This window comes from Myodes glareolus, chromosome 11, assembly GCF_982192425.1.
Source record: "Myodes glareolus chromosome 11, mMyoGla1.1, whole genome shotgun sequence".
In the NCBI taxonomy this organism is placed as follows: domain Eukaryota; kingdom Metazoa; phylum Chordata; class Mammalia; order Rodentia; family Cricetidae; genus Myodes; species Myodes glareolus.
The window spans coordinates 83,472,735-83,495,913 of record NC_142036.1 but is presented as its reverse complement, the minus strand read 5'-3'; the positions used below and the strand labels follow the sequence as shown (position 1 = coordinate 83,495,913).

Sequence of the window (23,179 nt, the reverse complement as noted above, 5' to 3'; positions counted from 1 at the left end):
CATTATTGTGTCTTCCTTTTTACTTGTGCATTAATTAGTTCTGTTTACCTGTACCTAATTTTTCCTAATTTCACGACAGTTGCTGTTTTCTGTAATTGACAGTGCAATTTACTGCCTGTGTGCATTCTGGCCCCCAAACAAGAACGGCAAGGCAGAAACCTCCAGTCTCTTCATTTCAGGTTGTTAAAGGGGAAAAAAAGCATTAGTTGTGACTAATTTCCAATTAATTTGCTGTGGTTATAGGGGACAAAACAATTGCACCTCCTAATTAAGATTTAACATATTCCACGGTGTCATCTTTAGGTGTTTCTGGAATATATAATTTCCATTTTGGTTCATGGCCTGACAGCTCTATTAATTTAAAAGCCCAGTAATACCTATTAGTATAAAACATGAAAAAATATCACTTATCATTTATTTTAATTTTGCAACTCTGTCATTTTCTCAGTGTGCTTTCAGATGATGACATCATAATGTGCACTGTTCGAACTGGATGAAGGGAAACAGAGCACACTACTTAGGAAAGATATTGAAGTACGTTATTAGAGCTTAATTAATGCCAAACTTATTAAGTTTAATTACAGTTCGAGCAAAATATTTTAAAGAATTTTTATTGCCCTATTACATTTTTTAAAAGTTATCCCAAATGCTATGTTTATAATTAGACTTACCTAATAAGTCTATAGTTCTTCACCTTAAAACATTCAGTTTAAATGTTGTGAATAAAACTAAAATGGTCTTTTATTCCTGATTTTGAAAGTGTTGTTGGTTTCAATTTTGAAAATTAATTTTATTTTGATAAAAATAATAAGCTCTCATATTGGAGCTTTTCAATAAAAATCCCAAAGCCAACTGGACACAGAATGTAAAACATGATACATCATGAGAAGCGTGTAGCTGTGCGGTACCTTATGCACGTACAGTGTTGCGATGCAAGACCGCAACTGCTAAAGGAGAGAGACCTGCGTGTCGCTAACAGAGTTCAGGACACAGCAGACAGTGCACAGAGAAGGGAGAGAGGAATGAAGCATTAGCTTTCAAAAGCACCAAAATATGCACACAGACCAAATTCTAGCATCTTCTCGACTGGGTCAGATAAGAAGCGTAGCCTCGCTGATGCGCATCCTAGACTAACGCGCAGGACTGAGTTCTTTCAGTAATTAATCATCTTCAGGTGGATCACTACGCCTGAGCCTGTGTGTTGTCTCACATTTGCCTGTGCCCGTTTCATTGTTGCTCCATTTGCTTTGACTTCATGCATTAACATTAGTAATTAAGCTAATACACTGTAAGCTTTTTATAAAGAGGTAAGAAACTGTATTGAGACGGTTAGTATTTAGGCATCTGCACTGGCCTGCCCTTAGGGTCCTGACAAGATCCATCCCAGCTGCAGCCACTAAGAGCGCCTCCTGTGCGCATTTTAAAAGGTGTCCTATGTTCATTTTTAAAAGGTGCATCTTGCCCACATCCGTCTTTTTCTCTTTCTCTCTCTATCTTTCTTGCTTCCTTGCTTTCCTTCTCTCTCTCTCTCCCTCTCTCCCTCCCTCCCTCCCTCCCTCCCTCCCTCCCTCCCTCCCTCCCTCCCTCTCTCTCTCTCTCTCTCTCTCTCTCTCTCTCTCTCTCACTACTCTTGTCTCCAGGAACCGGTCTTTGCCCTTTCTCTGGCCCCATTTCTGACCCTTCAATCTGGGCTAACTAGAGTGTGTTCACTCATCAATGCTCCAGACACATTGCTGATAAGGTCAACTATCATGACATCATTCAACGGACGTTCTGTAACGGCTGGGATGTCAAAATTGTATTACCTCGAAGAGCCTTAACACTAAAGGCTGAGATTTTCTGATCATTCCCGTCATGGGAGGGCATGACTGAGTTCAGGAACTGGAAACTGTCGGTTCCAAAAAAAAAAAAAAATGCTTTTAATAATTAGCCGGTTCCCCACAGTTGTATTTTCTCCTATTCCTTTTCTCAGAAGGTGATCTAGCACGTGGTAGGGTTACCCCCAGACACCAGAGTGAAAACAGGTAACCATACTATGCAGTGTGTCAGTGACAGCTAGGGAATATGGACATTTTTATTCTTGAAAGATTGTCAAAATGTGTTTTTCACTGGAAAACAAATGATTACATTAAAAGTATTAATAAATTGCTGCTGAAAATAATAGCTACTGTTAGTTAATCATATAAACATCTATAGCATCATACTTGATATGATGATATCATACATGATAACCATCATGATACTTGCTGGTTATCTTTGAGCATCCTTTGATAAGAATCCAAAAACTGGCTGGATACAGTGACCAAGCTCTGACCTTTGCCTTATGTATTTGAGTCCATGCTGTTTGTTGATTGGTTGATTTGCTTGCTTTTCTTGGGCTTTACTAGATGATAAGGATCATATAGGAAATTGAGATAAAATATAATTCATGAGAAGGGAATTGTGAATGTATTTTTATTACAGTCGGGAGAGAGAAGTTTTCTGTGTTATTTTTTTCTATCTTGTTGTTGGTAGTGTTCTCTTATAAGACTAAGGATTTGAAGATTCCTGGAATAAACCTGTCAATATAATTCTCACTAGTGATACTGGAATAATAAAAATGCTTTAAAAATGTCTTTGACTTTCCTGGAAGCTAATTAAAACTATAAAATAATTTTGAATGATGAATGAAATTTATATCATAAAAGAGATTTCAAATCCAGGTATGAGGTATGTAACTATCTCTCCTTCAGCTCATTGTCATTAGAAAAAAATGGTTTTTTTCATATGTATTTAAAAATTCCTGTGAACCACATTAGAAAGGAAGACTATCAACTTCATTTTTGAGAAATTTTATTTTAAATTTTTGCACTGACTTCTTTGAATGTGGTGCTATTAAAGAGAACATTAAATTTGGAAATTGTCATCATTCCAGAAAATGAAAGCATGAAGAAGCTGGGAAGATATTTTAGAAAGCTGTTGTTTCATTGCTTTGTCTCCCCTGACCTCCCTCAATCAATCTATCATCTATCTATCTACCTATCTATCATCTATCTATCTATCTACCTATCTACTTATCTATCTACCTATTTATCTATCTATCTATCATCTATCTATCTATCTATCTACCTATCTATCAATCATCTATCGTCTATCTATCTATCTACCTATCTATCTACCTCTGTCTGTCTGTTTGTCTATTTATCTTTTGGCATCTATGAAATTGAAAATTTTACAGGCACTTTCCCCTCTGTCATGTGGCTTTGTTGCATGCTTGAATTCAAAACAGTTTCCATTGTTGGAAAGATACAATATTATTCCAAAACCAAACTAGATAACTTTTAATGTGTCAGATAATTGAGAAATTAAGCTCTCCCAACAGATATTTTATGTTATCTTCTTTGCTTTGGACACTGCATTCATTTCTACAGCAGAGGAATAAACTCAGTGATAATAAATTCCTAAAGAGATGAAGCAAGGAAAGAAAATTCGGCTAGACTTGGCGAGAATATTTATAAAGGAAACTGCTGTCTGCTGAGCTACATCTTAAGAACCACGATGTTATTAAGCTTAACCTAGTAGAGAGCTTTGAGCATCAATTAAAAACATTATTCATTGAAACCAAGCATAATCAATGTGTATATCATCAAACTTGAGGACTGCTTGCATACATTCCAATTGAAAATCTTTCACTAAAGTAATTCTGAATGGCACTTAGTGCAGCAAAGATAAACCACTGAAAATTATTTTCATCATACAACTATTGATCATTTTATATAACATATTTTTAAATTTAAAAAGGTTTCACTTTGTAGCTCATAGTTTAGCATTGGTTTTTAGCAATGTATAACTTAATTACATCAAAGGTCACCAAATTATGCCTATGTTTAGTATAGCTGCCTATAAGAATGGTTCTCACATCTTTAAATGGTAAGGAAAAAATCAAAAAGAGTAATGTTTCATAATGTGAAAACTTTATGAAATTTAAATTTTAGTTTCCATAAATAAATTTTTATTGGAGCAGTCATACTCATTGATTTTCACATAGTCCAAAAACTGCGCTGAACTACAGCAGAAATGTTGAGTGAAACAGATGAAGACCACAGAGCTCACAAAGCCAAAAGCACCATGTAGCCCTTCACAGAAGCATGGACATTTGCCAGCCTCACAATTGTGTGGACATCTGCTTAAACATCCTGCAACATACAGCTCTCCAGCAGAATTTAAATATTTCAAATTAGGTTAAACATTTTACTAGCTTACATACATTATACACAGACCATTGTAAGGAATTTCAGCATGCAATCCCTTCAAGCACATGTGCTTTGGAAGTAATGTGCTATGTAACAAATAAGATCTAGCTCACACTGAAGGCAGATTAGAATAGGATCACACTTCCTTCTAGTGTTTTCTTCTCCTTCTCTTGTGTATTGTAGTTATGGCTTTCATAGGACGGCATTCTCTTGCTTCAATCTGAAATGCCAATACTAGCCTGTTAAAAAAATCATATATCTAAATTTCACACTTGTTACGTTGTCAGGAATCTATTCTCACATTATTATGGGTACATTAAATTTGCATATTCCTTCTGAACTCCATACCCACAAATCCAAAGACGTTGGACTTCTCCTTCAGAGTGTCATACTCAACACTGACAACACCAACTTCCCAGCTGTCACCAATGCCACAGTACCTTTCATTCTATAATGTCACATATAGCAATTCAAGGTTAGCGGCATAGAAGACTTAAAAGCATTCTTCTTTTCCAAGGACCAGCACAACCAAATCACCATGTAGCATAAGCTATGCCTCCTCCTCATCTGTTGACTGCCGTGCCAAGCTGAACTTGGCATAACTAAAGTCTAGTTTAGTTCTTGAATGGATCACTATCTTGCCTGGCCTTCTGATCTCCCTGCCTCAAGTCTGCAACCCAATCCTTAACTATGTTGATGAGAATGAAATGCAAATCCCACCATGACAAACTGTTTCCTGACAGCATCTCTGCAGCCCAATGCACAACACATATGCAACACTCTGCTGTCCCACGTTTGCAATTGTCGTCAGAAAGGAGGAGCTTTCCAGGAATGTAGCTGGTAGAAAGGGAAAGAGGGGATAAATAGTAAGGTGAAATCAGGAAGGGTCAGTCCTCAAATTCTGCTCTTGAACTTAGAAATAAATGTGTTATTCAGATTATTAAAATCAAGTTTATTTGGCCTTTAACATAAGAATGTTGATACATCCATCTTATGATGGATGGGAACACAATCAGATAAAGGAAATTATAAAATCACAGAAAGAATTAGTCTTCTCAAAGTGGATATGCTAACCAGCTTTCTTTCAGTTTGATAAAATACTCAAGAGAAATAACACAGAGAGAGGAAAGGTTTATAGCTTCAGACGCTGCAGCCCAAAGTTCCATGGTTCAATTGTTGAGTCTGTGATTGTACAGAACACAATGAAGTTAACACCAGGAAGAGAAAGCAGGCATTAAATAAAAGAGAGAGAAAGGGTCATATGTTTCAATATCAGCTGAAGCGCACACCCTCAATGACCTACCTTCCTGCTACAAGAACCCCACCTCCAAAAATTCCACTGCATCCCAACATCACCACATGTTACTGAGCAAACATTTAATGCCTTTTGAGATGTTCCAGTTTGAACCTATAGCAATCTGAGAGTTCCTTTAAGAAATAAAGCCTGTCTCTCTCTTTCAGTCTTATCAGAATGCTTTAAGAATTTAGATAAATAGATAAAAGAGACATATGTGGATCTAACTAGGAAGTAGAAAAAGACAAGATCTCCTGAGTGAATTGAGGAGGGTATGGATCATGGAAGAGAAGAGAAGGGGAGGAGGAGGAAGAGAGGAGAGTGGAGAAAAGCACATAGCTCAATAACAACAGTTAAAAAAAATTTAGATAAACAGATATGCATCAAAATAGAGTGTGTTGAGTAGTCTGTGTTCAGACTACAGAAACAAGGTCAATTCTACCTTTCATAATAATGGTAGGTGGAAATATTTGATGCTGGGTGACAGGAAACCAGATAAATACTTAACAAAGACCTGAGCCAAATGATACTTTGAAATAAATTTCAAAAAGAACTCTCCTGTCTGTTCTCTATTATTGTACTTAGGTAGCAGTAAATTTTTGAAAAACACACCAATGCCTAAGGTGAAGAGACCTCGTTCACCTACAGCTCTGAACACAGGAATGTATAAACTTCTTATTCTGTCACCTTTATGAAATAATACTTAAATTCTCTACTTTTTCATTGCATTGCTTATTTGCATATGAATGACTCTAAATTGAGGCCAACTCAAAGAGGTGAATGAAGCAAGCAGCGTTCACCAGCACTGTGTGAAGCACTGCACAGGAAATCTGCCACAATAATCTTAGGAAATCTTTATGCACTTTTGCTAATGTGCCATAAAAATTTTACTCGCCATGTAGAAACTGTGTACGTATGTGCTGCTATGCGTAATTTATGACTCATTTATGTGAGGACTTATCAGGTTCTGGAAGGTAGCCCAAAGAATGGCAATATCTTATAATATTTGCTGGGGATGGGGTTGTCTAGGAACCCTGGCCAATAATAAAAAGAAATAACCCATTTCTGATACTGTGGCTTTCATTTTCTAACAAGTGGTATTCAGTAGGAATGTTGTTCGCAGTTACTCTTTGAACTCTTTTCCTCTCCCTCTCCCACTTGGTCTCCTCCTACCTCCAAGTTTCCATATGGAATTTTCTATTTCTTTTTAGTGTGTGAGACTGGTTTTAGCAGGCTGTTTTCCTGTCTCAGCCTCCTGAGAGCTGGAATTACAGGTATATTCTAACCACCACCATTATACTCAAATCAGTGGAAATGGCTTTCTTTTTTGTTTGTTGATCAGTTGGTTGATTGATTGCTTTGGTTTGGTGTGACTTTTGCTGTCTATTGAGACTGAATGTAGCCATATTCCTTCTGCCTCAGCCTCTTAGGTGTGACTATTATAGGCATGTACTATGCCCAGCTGAGTAGAAATGTCTTTCTTTTCCAACCATAGTTTTCTAGAAGAGTAGAAGAATGCCTGTCCATTGAGGACAATATTTATCATCTTGCACATTTTATAGTAATGCTCTTCTGTCTTCGTGCACCTACATCCTTAATGGAATGGTTTGGACTTCAGAGAAGTATAAAGACATATAATTATCCAAGGAAATGCTGTATAATAACAGCTTGAATGTATTTCAGGGAGTTTATGAGCACAGGTTTTTTTTTTCCTTGTTACATACTCTGGCCAAAAGGAAAGGAAAACCAATTGTTTCTCATTTTGGTTTTATAGACATAAACTTATATTTTAATAATATAATAGTGTGCATTGACCACAGGAAAGGTCAAACAACCAAGAGAACAACTTATAGATAATTGCAGAAATAAAACTGGCTAATGTATTTACGGGTGCAATGTCTGAAGTAAAGTAAAAGTAGAATAGTTTCTACTAAGTGAATAAATGAGTAATAGAGCCTTGTGAAATCTCATCAAAAGTATTCAGAGTAAAAAGTCAATTGTTTTGTGGCTGAGCCAGTAAGCATTCAGCCAGTGATGGAAGAGGAGTGTCTTGCCAACAAGAGAACCAATAGTAATCCAGTCCCCCAGAGGAGAAGAAGCTGTCTTTAGTGGTGGAACTCCTGATGAGTTGTCTGTGCTCCAGAACTTAGCGTAACACCTACATCTTCGTACGTGGCCCTTGTTAAATCACTAGGTCACATAGCAACAAGAAGACAGGACAGCAGGAAGATAGATAGACAGACAGACAGACAGAAACGTACATACATACATAGATGAATAAAGACAACAAATTTAAAAGATAATTCAGTGTGGTAGAAACCTGAAATAGGGAAAGTTTGGTAGAGATCATTTGTAATATACATATGTGGTGGGAATATTGACATATGTACTGACGGCAATCAATTTCTCATTTTATAACAAACAACAAAAATAAGATGAAGTTAGCATCCAGAGAGTTTTGGCCTTGTTTAGTCTGTTGGCCTTTACAAATACTATAATTAAAATAGTTGTATTTTTCCAGCAAAGTCTGCTTCTGACATGTTTAAAGTTTTTTGTTCATTCAGTTTTTTAAGTATCTTTCTAGAATGTGAATTTTCATTTCCCAAATTCCTAATGCTGATTTAATGATGTGATTCCCATGACAAACATCTATTTTCTTTGCTTCAATGCTATTAGTGAATGACAAGTTAAGGAGATTTATTTTAACCTGAAAATGTCAGGTATGCACTTTCGGAGATATATTTTTTCAGCTTTTAATGAGGTGCTGTTTCTTTTTGAAAGGAATACTCATCTCTGGTGTGGATGCTGCGCAGGTGACAACTGATATTTAATAAGTGATGGCTCTTGTATTAGTCGCAGTTCGCTAAAGAAAATGTCTCAGATTGCTTTTGAAAAACTCGTAGCGTCAGTAGCCCAAAGGCAAGATGTGACCTTTTTATTACATAATGAGAATCATTTATTATCTTACAATGTATCTTAAAGTCACAGACAAAATGCCACTTTGATAATTGCTTTCAATTAGCTTTGAGCATAGCATATATTCATAAAATGTCTTCTCTAATTTAGAGTTGAATTAGAGAAAATTGCAGACATAATCTACTTTAAGGTTGTCTCATTTAAGGTGATTCGTAGTTTCCTATCACTGAAATCAACACGAGTCGCTTTAGAACAGTGCCTCTGAGTGTCTGCGGCTTCTCGGTGTCTGATTCTATTGTATTACCAATTAATTAACAAATTAGAAAGATCATTTCTGACCTTTCATGCATGTTAACTTTTGACTTTCATTTCTAATGATTGTTTGGAAATGAAGCCTTGCAGCTCGTGTTGAAAGAGAGAAACAATCTGATTAAAAAGATAAATAAGGTTTGCCTAATGTTAAGCAGCTCCTATTGCTGGGCCATGGTCGGGAATCTGGCTGCAGTAATGGCGAATCTTTTCCTGTTTCAATAATACATGACTCATGTTCAAGACACGACACTGGGTAATCATGCAGTTGGAAGAAAAGCGCTGGGAGACTGAAGTAGGACACGTGAGGTTAAATGTAAGACCATATTGAAATCGTGACTTCAGCTAATTTTTACTTCGGGGTAGCATTTGGGTATCTCTGAAATGTATATCCTAGTCTTTCTTAAAATATCTTTGAAATCTTGAAACTCTGAAATTGAGTTTTAACCTTGTGTTATTTTCGTTACTCATGAAGTATAGCTGCAGAGTTACCCAGAACTTGGCATTTTGTCCTCATAACATTCTTCCCCTGTCTTCCTCTTTCCTAGATAAGAATTACACACAAGAACCAAGCCCCAATGCTGATGGGCCCTCCCCCCAAAACTGGGTTGTTCTGCTCACTCATCAAAAGAAGAAGAAACCGAAGCAAAGAGTAACCCGCTATCAAGAGAAATTTAAATAGTACAGGCCATGAAACAGTTTGAACCATTTCAAGTCTCCTGCTCTGACCATGGAATTAACAGTTTCTGTTGAGTTGATGTAAAATTTGGCCATTAGAAAACTTATTGTCTCTGTTTTTATAGGCATCTTTGCATGAACAAGTGGGAGTTTATATGATGTGAGACCGCATACTTTAGTTGCATGCATTCCCATAGGTTTTTCTGTCTCCCACTCACATCTTAGCCGCTTCCCATTTACAAACTGTGAGGGAAAACCTGTGAGAGAGCAAAGAAATATGATGGGAAATAATGATTCTTGATGTAATTGCTGTCGTTGGCAAGCACTAATACTTAAGGCTGCAGTGATCTAACATGCAAAACTGTCATCCCTTGCCCTGCTATAATTAGTGTATCCATGGTATTAGACCTGTGACTCAAGGAGAAGCTTAAATCAGAGATTTTATTGACTAGTTGCTATGATACCATGCTGCATCTAAATACTCATTCTTCCACATCTTTACTCTTCTGAATGGACGTTAAATATCAGGCATAAGATTTTTCATGTACTAAAAAATAGAGAATGGAGTTTTTTGTTTAGCTTTGTTTTTAATTCCAATAAAATGAGTGAAAATACATCACTGGCAGTAACTGTGATAATATTAAAAGCCTTAGTCGTTTCTGCATGAGACTCTAGACACAGACGTATAATCACACTAAGTAGCCAAATAGATGTTTTAAACTATGTGCCTAATGAATCTGTTTCCCACCAAAGAATCAGGAAATAGTAGTTCTTATGAGTTTGTAAAAAGCAAAATGTTGGAAGAGAGTGAGTTACCCACTTGTCGTTATTAAAATGCTCACCATTCAAAAACGGTAAATTATACAACACGAACAAAGCTAAATAGCCAATTTCATGGCTATTTGGTCCCCCGCCCTATATGACTCTAATTTTTAATGGGTCTGCTAAGTATACTTCAAGAAGGTAAATGACTGCATCAGTTCCCTTCTAGGGAAAATTGATACCTGCAATGATGTTGAGCTCATGGAAGCAAATCATGCATGCAATTAGCCCCTTACTACTCGGTCATTCCAATGGCATCTCTATGACATTTCAAATGTTGGAAATCATGGCCTAGATCACTCTTTAAGGTGTTCATGGCATGGTTTGGGTCTCTGGTTGTTTAAAGAAATTGTGGAACTATTACTTTCCATAGTGTTTATTTAAGGCTCTCCTATGAAATGAAACACTTCTGACAGCCTCAGTGTAGTTCAGTCACACTGACCTGTGTCTCATCACTGCACGTTTGTGTTTTCAAACACACCATCAGGGAAACGTGTGCTTGAAATGCATGATTTGTCAGCTTTCCTCTCTGCTCTGCATTAAAGTGCTAATGATTTATCAGTTCTATTTTTCTATTGATTCATTCATCTTTGAATAACAAATAACAGTTAGTGATTCTGTTGAACATAACTCTGTGCATGGATTTATTGATTTCAAGTGAAATTGCTGTAATTTTCGTTCTTTGGTTTGAAAACTCAAGTGAATGCTGTTGTATCAAATAGCTGCTCTCAAGCAATGTTCTGTAATGGAAGATTATGTATAAAGTGTATTCCTTTAGTATTCCAGGAACATTGGATGCTAAATACCAATCAACAATAACCTTAATTGCTTTAAAAATAAAAGCTTTTGAATAGAATGCAGACATAATTTAGCTTTCCCAGGAAAATGATGATTAAAATTACAAATTCAGTACAGCAATCAGTTGTCCGAGCACAGTAATAATAAAATAGTTATTCAGCAGAACCGTAATCTAGACCAAAAGAATGCTCAAAACAACCACAAAGGCATTGCTGCCGTAATGTCACATAACTCACCCATGCTGCTGGGCATCTATGATTACAGGGAACAAACACTTTTACACAGATTGTTGAGATTTTCTATAAATGGGCAAGAGGATCTGGTGCCAAAATCTTATTCTGAATCCACAGAATACTTTATGTTCAGAAGGACACTGGGGCAGCAGCAGTTTCTCAACCATTTGCAGGATCTTTGCACTGGGAAATGATTGTAGAGAATTATTAAGAACCGGCCTGTATGATTTCGGGATCGGAAAGAGTGGGCTCTTCCATGCTTCAGCCTAGCCACGTGGCAACAGCCTGTGCTAGCAGGCACTACATTTCAGTGCATTGGATTCATGGGTAACTGATCAATCTTCAGAAATGAATCAAATTTGACTTTTCTAAACTCATTTATTTTTTTTTAGATAAATGATGTGCTTGCCCTTTGAGTACACTACTCCTGGGGTTTGGAAAGTAGTTTTTTAAAATCTACTTTGATGATTTTAAAATAAGAGAAGATATTCTCTTCTTTTTTTATGACAGCTTCATGAGAAGAATATATATTTTAGGGAAAATTCTAAATGGAAAGTTCTATGGCATATTAGAATAATGAATAATGAGTGTTAGCATTACAAAATGGAAACTTTTCTTCCAGGCGTGTGGGTGTTGGAGGTGTTGAGTCAACCTCTTTTAACTATAGTAGGCATAGTAGTGATAAGGTTTTAAGTGGGGTGGTGTGAAAATGAATACTGGACTAACTTACAAGGGTCAGAGGATTGCACAAAGGGAGCTTCATACCCTGCTAAACACTGCCATATACTAAGTTGTTAATGAAAGAAGACAGATCCTAGCATGAACCTAGTTATGTACTCTTCTGGGAAACAGGAAGGGTGCTACCTATATGGAACCAGAATTTCCAAGGTCATGTGTGTATTTTCTCACTTCCTACCATGTGTGTATCATATGTAATTGATGTGGAAAGTGATAATCAGGTTTTTGTAGTAGAGGGAAATCCTTTTTACTTTGAATGGGTTATGCGACTGTGTTCATTGTAATATAATCAATTAGGTATTCAGCTTAAGACAGTCTCCTGAAGGCAAACATAAAATGGTGAGCTCTAAGGAGTCATATACGCATACCCCAGTTGGTTCAATTGTCTGCTTTTAGGGACTGAGAGCAAGTACAGTTTTCAGGGCAGAATCTGATTGAGTCTGGGACTGTCTGTGCTACTCAAACAACACAGGACTTTCTGGTGGTTCCTTTCCTTTCTCTGCTAGTGTTAGTTGGTTTTCTGTTGGTTCTGAAAAGAAAAGAGCACTGTTTATGGTACAGATAACCCTTGAAGAGTTAATCAATGTATAACTTATATTCCACATTAAAAGATAGAGCCCTTGTAAAGTATATCAAGGCTGTGGAATTTAATAAAAATGAATAAATCTCAGAAAAGTCTTCATTCTGTGAAAGACAAAAATCACACCCTTAAACCAGCCAATTGAATTGCATTGTGTTTGAAAATTTGAGTAAATTCTCATTTGAATCTTTCTATATATTCTTATAGTGTCTAAAACATAGGGTTTGTTTAATTAAAGTATCTTAATTATTTTCTCAGAAAGTGTTATGTATAAATCTTGGTTTTTGAAATAAAGGTGTTAACCATTTACTTGTGTTTGTGTATCATTCATACTGCACCAGACACTCCCTTCATTTGAAAGATCCGTGAGAACATTCTCACTCACCTTCCATTAGAGGACCTGGATCAGCAGCCCTATGTTTGTCAGGAGCAAGACCTTTGTACCTAGGGATCCAATTACGTGGTGTCTTCGTGAAGGTCTCTATTGCGCTAGAAGACATCATGACCACAGCAACTCCTGTAAAGTAAACATTTAATTGAAGTGGTTTGCTTACAGTTGCAGAGGTTTGATTCTTTACCATCATGGTGGGGAACTAGTTTGCATAAAGGCAGACATGGTGCTGGAGCTGAGAGTATTACAACTTGAAAGTAACCAGAACTTAACTGAAACACTCAGTGATATCCTGAGCATAGGAAACCTCAAAGCCCACCCTCACAGTGACACACTTTCTCCAACAAGGCCATACCCACTTCAACAATTCATATTTCCTAATAGTAACATTCCCTATGAGATTATGGGGGGAATTATATTTAAACTACCATATTGCATTCCCTGTCCTCCATAAGTTTTTAACAATATCTTAACATAAAATTTATTTAGAGAAAATTAAAAAATCCCCTAGCCTATCACAGTCTCAGCAATGTGTTGAAGTCCAAAGTTCAAATTATCTTCTGAGATTCATACAACCTCTTAAATGCAATCACCTGTAACGATCAAAATAAAAAGACAAATCACATGCTTTCAACATATAAGAGCACAGGATATATATTGCCATTCCAAAATTCAGGGAAGGGAGCATAGTGAGGAAATACCGGACCAAAACAAGACCAAAAGGCACCTGAGCAAACTCGAATCTGTGCATCTCTATGTCTGATGTCAAAACACTTAGGTCTCCAACTCTGTTCATCTTTGTTGTAAGCAACACACTTATTTCTATTGGCCAGATTCCCCTCCGTCTTATCAGCTCTCCTCAGCAGGTACACCAGAACTCTGGCACCTCTAACATTTTGTGCTCTCCTAGGTGATCTGGGCATCAATTCCATAGATTTATGTAATGTACTTTCTACTATGCCTCCACTCAGGGACACTCTAGACACATGCCTGATCTTAGTAGCTTCCTTTAGGTACAGAGGCAAATTCCATAACCTACTTCTTCCATCCTTATCTCTAAAGCCAGAACCACATGGCAGAAACTGCCTAGTTTTCTACTGACTGGGGCTGGAGTATGGACCCTCATTGAATAAGAACTTCAACAGCTCTCTGTCCTTCATTACCTAAACTTGTCTGTTCTGAAACTGAATCCCTAAACCAGACTAGCCTCAAACTCAGATATCCACCATCCTTCGCCTTCTTAGTGCTGGGATTACAGCTATGCCCCAACTCACCTAGCTCTTTGTTTCTCTCTAATTCCTTATCACAAGTTAGAAATTTAGCCACCTGGGATCTTGCCCTGAGTTCACCACTCCCTATATTCCATATCTTAATACACTTTTTTGCTTGAACATAGGACTTATTTCCATTCCAATTCTTGGTCCTCATTTTCTCCTTAAAACTTTTTTTTTACAATTTACCCTGCTTAGCTTGCTCATTGTCATTATAAGTCTTTAAGAGTATGAACATCAATAACCACATGACAGTCTAACCTTGGCTGTTTTGAGATTTCCTCTGCCATTGGAATTCATTCAAAACTCTTTACTTTTAGCCTCAGACAGATTCTTTGGACAATGGAAAAAGGCAGCCAAGTACTTCACCAAAATATTACAAGAACAACCTCTAGACAGCATCCTATAATTCTCCTCTAAAACATCTTGGATGAGCACCCCACAGTTCATGAAATCACACTCAGCACCACTGGCTTCCATGCTCTTATTAGTATGTCCCAATAAACAGCACTTAAAATGTTCAACTGCTTTTCTAATTCACAGTCCCAAAGTCCATATTACTACTAATGAAAATATGGTCAGACTTATCACAGCAATATCCTAGTCCCTTTTACAAATGTCTGTGTTAGTTGAGGTTTTTAATGCTGTGAAGAGACACCATAACCATGGCAGCTATCATAAATGGAGGTGGCTCACTTACAGTTTCAGAGGTTCAGTCCTTTATCATCATGATGGGGAGAATGGTGGCACACAGGCTGACGTGGTGCTATAGCTGAGAGTCCTCTATCTTGCACGCAACAGGAAGCCAACTGAAACCCTGGGCGGTATCCTGAGCATAGGAAACTTCTAATTCTTCTCCCACAGTGACCCACTACCTCTGACTAGGCCATACCAACTCCCACAAAGCTATCCCTTCTAATAGTGTTACTCTCTATGAGATTATGGTAACCAATTGTATTCAAATTAGCATAATTTGTGATTCCTTTTCCCCTAAATTGTTTCTGTGATTGTATAGTATTTTCACCAATCCCAAAAAAGCCACAAGATGGGAGAAAGATTGCAAAACATATTGAATCCCAAGATGAAATTAATTCCTAAATTTATTCTGTAACAGGCTCTTAGCTACCACTGTGCCTTGGCTGATGAAAATATTTTTCCTAGGATCTGCAACTATCATGAAATATTTCTCAAGGACCCATTCTTTTCCCTAAATATTTACAACTGCTAGAAGAACTAACTATTTTAACGACTACCTTACATGATTAAATTCTGCAAAATAAGTATGATTTATTTCTAAGGGAAATGGTGGCTCTGGGGAGACATTCAAGACAACCTCAAGAAAAGGTAAATCGGCAAAGGACAGTTTTGAAGACCAAGAATTTTACAAAAAGAAATAAATATAATTAAGAAGATTCAGAGTGAAAGGATATGAGCACAAAGGACAAAAATAAAGAAATCAAGTCTCATATGCTCCCTTACCTTGATTCATTCAAAGAAACTGTGTTAGCCTATGGCAGCGTAGAATAAAACTAGGTGAGAAGACTAAACTGAATGCAGGGAGAAAGAAGGCAGAGTCAGACAGATGCTATGCAGCCACTCAAGAATCAAGATGTGAGGTAACAAACCACAAGCCTCAAGGTAAAATGCAAAGTAATAGAAATGTGTTAATTTAAAATGTAAGAGTTAGTTAATAAGAAGCATGAGTTAGTAGCACAAAGAGTATGTAATTAATATTAAGCCTCAGAGTGGTTATTTTATAAACAACTTTGGGAACAGGCAAGCAGAGAAAACAGCAGGATGAAAAATACTTCTAGTAAAAAAAAAAAATGCCGCAGCATGCTTCCAGCTCCTCACTGATTGAGCTCCTGAATGCATTTGGGAAAAGGATTCTGTGCTGAACAAAGCAAATTATTTAAAGTTCAGAGAAATGTGAGTCGTTTGTGTGTGACAATGTAGCTATATCCCTTTGTATTACAATAAGATATTTTGAGAGAGTAAAGGCAAGAATAATGAAAATACACATGAATTACGTTTTTATCAACAGCAGAGCTCTGAGTTAATTAGAGGAATGCAGACATATTTAGCTTTCATCATGATACCAAAAAGGTACTGTATTTGGATAATGACCTAGAAGGTTCTTCCAGTGCAACTCAAAGGTCTCCGAGGAATTCCCAGATCACTGCCCGCATATTCTCTTTATTCTCTTCTGTCCTCGCAACTTTAGAAAATGAATTCTGTCAGTATCTAACTGTTCAATGAAAAAGTTGCCAGAACATTCAAAGCTTGCTTCACCACACATCTAGCCGATAAACACACTGTGACTTATACTGAAATTTGTGTAGAAATAATGAATAAACGGAGTTCTGTGTACTTAGCCTTATATAAGAGCTACAGATGGGCTAAATAATATTTTCAAAATATTTATTCATGTTTGTAACTCTGCACTCTCTAGTCAGTACATGCTGTGATCTCCTCTTGCACATCTGTGAAGAGTTAGCTGGCTTTGACTTGTAATATTTTAGATTACCTTAGCATATGTAGTTATAAATATCTGGTGTCTCTTTTGAGGTTGTTTTGTCATAGGTTTTTTCTTAGTCTCAACATATATGTTCTATCACTGGGGACATCTTTAGAGAAAAACACAAATTTTTCTAACATTTATTCCCGTAAATATCTCACACACAAATTGTTCCATTTAGTTAATAGCTTGAAGGAGCACAGTTGTATATCATCTATATTAATTACAAGTCACTGAAAAGCATGGTAATGGTAAAAATCTTTAACGATATTGAAAATGCTCCATCTCGCTCCTGTAGGTCTCTGTTTTAAAGCTCACATCAGCAAAGCCAGCTCCCAGATTTGTCCATGCCCCCAAGTTCTCAGGAGAAGCTCTGTGGTAAGCATGTTTGGGAGTCTAGTAAATATACAATTTAAGATTTCTTTGAGAAACCTTGGATTTACAAAAATTTGACTCTTCTTAACACTCATATTTCCAGTCATCAATATTTGAAAATTCAAGAAAAAAAAAAACCTTAACTGCTTTAAAATCTTTTACTGGATTTGAGACAAGTCCATAGTTTATCCGTAGGTTTAAACCACCTGTCAGCGCAAAGCAAACATTTGAAAACTAGCAGCAAGCATACCAAGTGAATCCCTCATCCTTAATCTCCTATAGACTGTTTTATTTTTTTTCTTGTCATTGTTTTGATTTTGTTGGCTACTTTTAGAATAATTTTAATTAATGTGGGGATGCGGAAGTCAGAGAACTACTTGGAGAAACCAGTTTTCTCCTTCCTCCATGAAGGTTTCAAGATTAGAACTCAGGTCGTCAGGCTTTGAGGTGAGTGTCTTTACCCACTGAGCCACATCTTCAGCCATGTTTTTGTATTTTTACTAGATTTATTCTTTAAAAGTTTTGTGCATATGTGTAAAGAGAGATTACTGTCTCTCTTTTACTGACTAGACTCTCTTAACTTCCTTACATTCCCACCAAGCCTCCGTTCTCCTTAAAAGGCACTTTCTCACATTGTATTCATGATTTTCCTTGTCTTCCTTTGGGACTCCACCCTCCGAGTTTAGTCAGAGCTTTTTGTGTGACCTCGGGTTTGAATCTATCCATAAGTGGGTTCCTCAGTGTCTAGACAACTGAAAATAGCAACTTCTTCTCCCTAAAATCCCTCAGTAGCCAAAACTTTAGCAGGGAAAGGTGGGGCCCATCGAGTTCCTCTCCAAACCATGATGAACTGTTGCCAGGCCTAATCTTGTATAGGCCCAGTACAGACAGTCACAGGACCTTTATTAACATGGAAGCCATAGCTGTGATGTCCTTCACACATTTTCAGTTGTTTCTCTGTATCTGACATTCTTTCTACCTCTTCCTGCACAATGTCCCTGAAACTTTAGAGGGTGTTGTTCACCCTCTAAATGTTCTGTTTGGAGCTAAGGACACAGCAATCATATATTATCAGCACCTGTACAAATCATAATCTTCTGCATTCACCTCCAGTCACTGCAAAGAGAAGCTTCTTTGATACAGGCTGAGAGTAGCGTTTGTCTGTGGGTATAAACCTAAGTATTTAGAAGGCAGCTTGACGCAAGGCCAATTTAGTGAAATCGCAATAGTCAGTTTCAAACTATGGCCAAGTTTCACCTATGGCCTAAGACCTCTTCAGTCATGGATTTGAACTAGGTTTATAGTACCAGTCATAAATTTGCTCCTGCGGAGTGAGTCTCAAATCCAATCGGAATGCAGATGTGACCCTCCTGATTGCCAACAGTATATAAAAGGCCTTTCCAGCATTGTGAAAGGCAGTCACCTGAAAACCAGCTTCCAGTCCAGTTCCATCTCAATTTCTAAGTTCTGTAATAAAAGTTTGTGGTAGCTTTACCTATAAACTAATTCTGGTAAACAATCAGAAGGAATGGAAAAAGACTGTTTTGTTTTCAAAGTCTTTGGTGCCTACAGAGGCTAAAGACATTGGATTTGCTTAAAGCTGAAATTACAGGTGGCTATGGGCCACTTGACTGGGTTATGGAACCCCAATGTTTGGCTGTCTTCAAGAGCAATATAAGTTCTTAAGCTCTATGCAAACTTCCCAGCATATAATTTGCATTGTTATTTGGCCTACAAAGTAGTACATTTCCACATACAGCATTCATTTTGGTTAACCCTCCTCTGTTACTGTCTCATCCCCTCCATCTCCCACCTCTACTCCTGTGTATACTTTTCCACCTCCAGTATGACCCTTCTGTATTTGCAGATCATCTATATCCTACTGCTGCTTTATTATTTATAGAATTTCCTAGTCCAACCAACCCTTTCTAGATGCCTGGCTTCCATAGGTATCCATCTAGGTAACTTGGAGCATTTTTCTTTCTCTGGCTGGGTTGCATCGTTCTTCACCAAAATGACACAAGAAGGATTTCTAAGCAACATACTAAAAATTTTCTCCTCTGAAACCTCTTGAGTGAGCCCCCAACAATGCAAATAATTCTTAACACCTCTGTCTTCCATGCTCCTACTAACATGGCCCATGAAGCACCTCTATCTTCCATGCTCCTACTAACATGGCCCATGAAGCAGTGCTTAAAACATTCCACTGCTTTTCTGACCTTAAGGACCAAAGTCCAAATCCCTCCAAACAAAACATGGTCAGTCCTATCACAATACCCTAGTCCTGGTACCAACTTCTGCCTTAGGGTTTCTATTGCCATAACCATGGCAGCTATTATAAAGGAAAACATTTAATTGAGGTGGCAGCTCACAGTTCAGAGGTTCAGTCCATTATCATCATGGCAGGGTGTATGGCAGCATATAGGTAGATACGGTGCTAACTACATCTACATTGAAGGCAACAAGATGTAAACTCAAACACAAAGATGTGGGTGGCATCTTGAGCATAGGAAACGTCAAAGCCTGCCCCCAGAGTGACACACTTCCTCCAGCAAGGTCATATCCACTCCAACAAAGCCACACCTCCTAATACAGCCACTGCCTTTGACTTTATAAGGGCAAATTACATTAAAACTAGCAGTCCTGAGTAATCCTTAAATCATTGCTTATCTTAGAGCTACCTAAGGGCAAAGCTCAGAATTGTAAACCTATGCTTTCCAGAATAACTTTTGGAAATAGTTGAACTTGTAAAAAATAAAAATACTCATAAAAATCTGAAGCTTTTAGAACTATTTTAATTAAATCTATATTACTAAATAAATTTACATGGTAGAAGATATTTATGGACTATTTAATTTGAGAGAGCATTTTAATTAATTTCATAAGAACCTTAAACAATACACTAATCACTTCCTTGTCTTTATAAGCTAGTACCGAGAGAAAGTATATAAAGAAAGAACAGTTGAGTCGTGGTCTTAGAATGCTCAGTCCACGTTTGCTTGATCTTATGAGCTTGGGCAGAACACATAAGATAGGAGTGTCTGGCAGAGGCTGTTTGACTGATGGAGACATGGAAGAGAGCAGGAAAGGAGCAGGAATAATGGACCTTCGAGACTAGCCCTAGTGAGCTCCCATTGAACTCCCCCTCCTAAAATACTCAACCTCCCAAGAGAGGGCCATCAGTTGGAGTCCAAGCTCAAGCTGTGGCAGACACTTAACGTTATAACAAGTAATAAATTTATTAAATGAATATTAAAATTAACTTCCTTCTCTTAAGTAAGCTATGCCAGGTGGTGATGGAGATTGTTGAGGAGTGGGGCTGACAGTGGTTGGGGGCACTTCTCAAGATTTTAGTTTATTATGAATGAAATGCAAACCTGAAATCACTATAGGTCATAACTAAAACTTATTATAATGGAAATAAATATAGAAAAGCAAACACACCAGAAAAAAACACTATCATGGACACACTCTGAATAAGTACAGAGATAGTATTATTAAATCATAAAATTTAGGATTTTATGCTCTTTCAAGCATGTTTAGTTTCAAGACCTCAGCTTAGAAGCATCATAGTCAGGAATTTGTGTGTGTGCTGTGTGTGTGTCTGTGTGTGTGTGTGCACGCACGCGCTCTCGTGGGCATGTGCATGTTTACTTACTCCCTATGATATGTAAAAGTACAACTAGCATTGTATTATCATTTATATTTTAGGGAAGAATTTAATTCTCTCTTAATTTTAATAAGAAACAATTTTATTTACCAAATTTGTTAATTTGCCTACAGATATGTTCATTTGTTTAACACTTTCAAAAATAAACATCATTGGGTATCTTTGGTATCATATTCACTCATTTTTTGCTTTTCTTTTACCATTTTAACATGAGCCAATATTGGCAGAGGTTCTCTCTAAGTTTAGTCCTCAGCATTCTTTTGTTTTTCCCCCATGGGAAGGAAGAGCAGTGGTCTTACTTACGTGGTTGGTCATTTCCTTATTACCTCCCCTGACGATGATAGGCAGCCAGTGTGCTGTTGTGCAGGACCAATGAAGTGTTTCTGGTGAGATGTGTGCTGATATGGAGACTAGTCTATGCTGTAGAACGTATATAGAAAGCCCAAGCAGTCTCAGATGCTGGCTTTTTCTCCCCAAAAATGCTTGCCCATTATTCCCCAAAATATGACACCAAGCATGGTTTCTCACTGACTTTCCTTTGGGTAAAATGCATGCTCATAGCTACTATATCTACTACCTGCATTACTCCTTAGACCAGGGTTACACGTGGAGAATCTAAATTCCCTTTATTTTCTTCAAAAGTATTTTAGGAATCTTTTCCGGATTGTAGACCTCATTGAGAATACTCTATTTGACTCTCCTCTCATTAGCTTTCACCTTTCAAGGGGTTGGGAGCCCTTATAAGTATTCTCACTGTCTTCTTCTTATTTCCTGAGAACAGTGCAGAAGAGCAAAATCTCCAGAAAATATAATTTCTATGATTAATTGAGAGATTTCATCAAATTCCTCAATAGATTTTCCACCACTTCCATCTCCTCTCCTTTGCATTCCATACTCATTCCTGTACTTACCTAAATATTTTTATAGGTACTACAAAAAAATAAAGACATTCTGCCTATTCTAGTACCCATTCAACACCAGGATCACTAGAATATGTATCCAGGTGTGGTCTGCATCAAAATTACTAAGTCTGCAACTTATATCTTCTCTCACAATTTTCTTCCTCACAATCTCCTTGCCAATGCAAACTATTGATTTGGATTTACCCAAATATGATGAATGTTTCCTCTTGAAAAAGATTTTCCTGTTTCAGGGATGAAAAACTGAAGATCTTACCCATGTTAATGGAGAATATTTATAACCACATTATATATGTATATACATGATTATATATGATATATATATATGAGTTATCTTTGCACATGCTTCCTCTAAGAAATACTTAAGGTGACAGAATGTTCATTGTGCTAGCAATGAAACAGGCTTAGTTCCAAAATCCTGATGAAACGAAAGGTAAGGAAGGAAAAAATGAGAGAGCTACGAGGAAAGAACAAAGTAAAAGCTGTTCTATGCTCACAGGTATCATTGTTTCTGGACAGCCCAGCCCGGAAACTGAGGTGAATGATCTAGTGTTTATTTTTAAAGACAGAAAGTATAAATTTGAGAGAATTTAAATTTACATAATGAACACTGAATTTTTGAAAAAGTCTATGCAGTGAAACAATAAAAGGAATTCCTGGGGAAAATATTTTGACATATACCTTATTAAAAGGTAAATCTGTTCTACTACAAATCAGATGTTATAAGAAGCCATACCTGTGAGGAGCTTTACTTCTGAATTTGATTAAAGCATCATCTATGAGCACTTTCTTCCCCGAATAAGACCATCCAAGGCCTTGGGATTCAAGTCCATGCTGTCTTAAATGAAAACTCCAAGTAGAATCAGGGAACTCTCAGAAGCACAGGTTAACTATGGCACACCACAGAGGAAAGTTAGATGCATTAAATGAAACAGAAAACAAGAGTTCATTTTCATAAACTTTAATAAACTTGGAAATACATAATAACTTCCTCAAAGTGGTTTTCCCAGGGAGGGCTTTGCTTTAGGTTAACTTTTTTCAAATTGGTAGCTTTCATGAAAGCTATTTTATGTATTTTACTGACAGATATGTGTTTGTACACACACCTAGCTTTCCAACCTTCCTGTTTTAGTTAATTTATTGTCCTGGTGATGAAATCTTGTATTTCACAGATAGCTGTCATCATTAGGTAACGTGGAAATAAGACTGGCAATTTATCAAACATTCATATTTTGCATTCCTGCCAATTTTAAACAGTTAGCTTGAACACCAATCCTGAATGACAATTTTTATTTCCCTGCAGATGTTAAATTGGTCATTTGCTATTGTTTTAATCGATTTTTTTCAACTAGAATTATAACTATTCTTTAGGAATTAATTCAAGAAAAATAAATCGTCATCAGACCCAGGTTTTGGTAGCCCAAGTGTTAAAGT

General features: G+C 37.1%; 1 protein-coding gene across 9 annotated transcripts in view; it reads left to right on the top strand.

Moving 5' to 3' along the window:
- The window catches only part of Dgkb (diacylglycerol kinase beta), a 638,911-nt gene extending 626,004 nt beyond the window's left edge, over positions 1-12,907 (top strand). For all 9 annotated transcript variants that reach the window (XM_048415746.3, XM_085697733.2, XM_085697732.2 and 6 more), the window contains one exon: positions 9,300-12,907. In XM_048415746.3, coding sequence (XP_048271703.2) covers positions 9,300-9,407 — 108 coding nt within the window. In that variant the 3' untranslated portion in view covers positions 9,408-12,907. The remainder of the gene's footprint in view (positions 1-9,299) is intronic.
- The last annotated feature ends 10,272 nt before the right edge of the window (positions 12,908-23,179 follow it).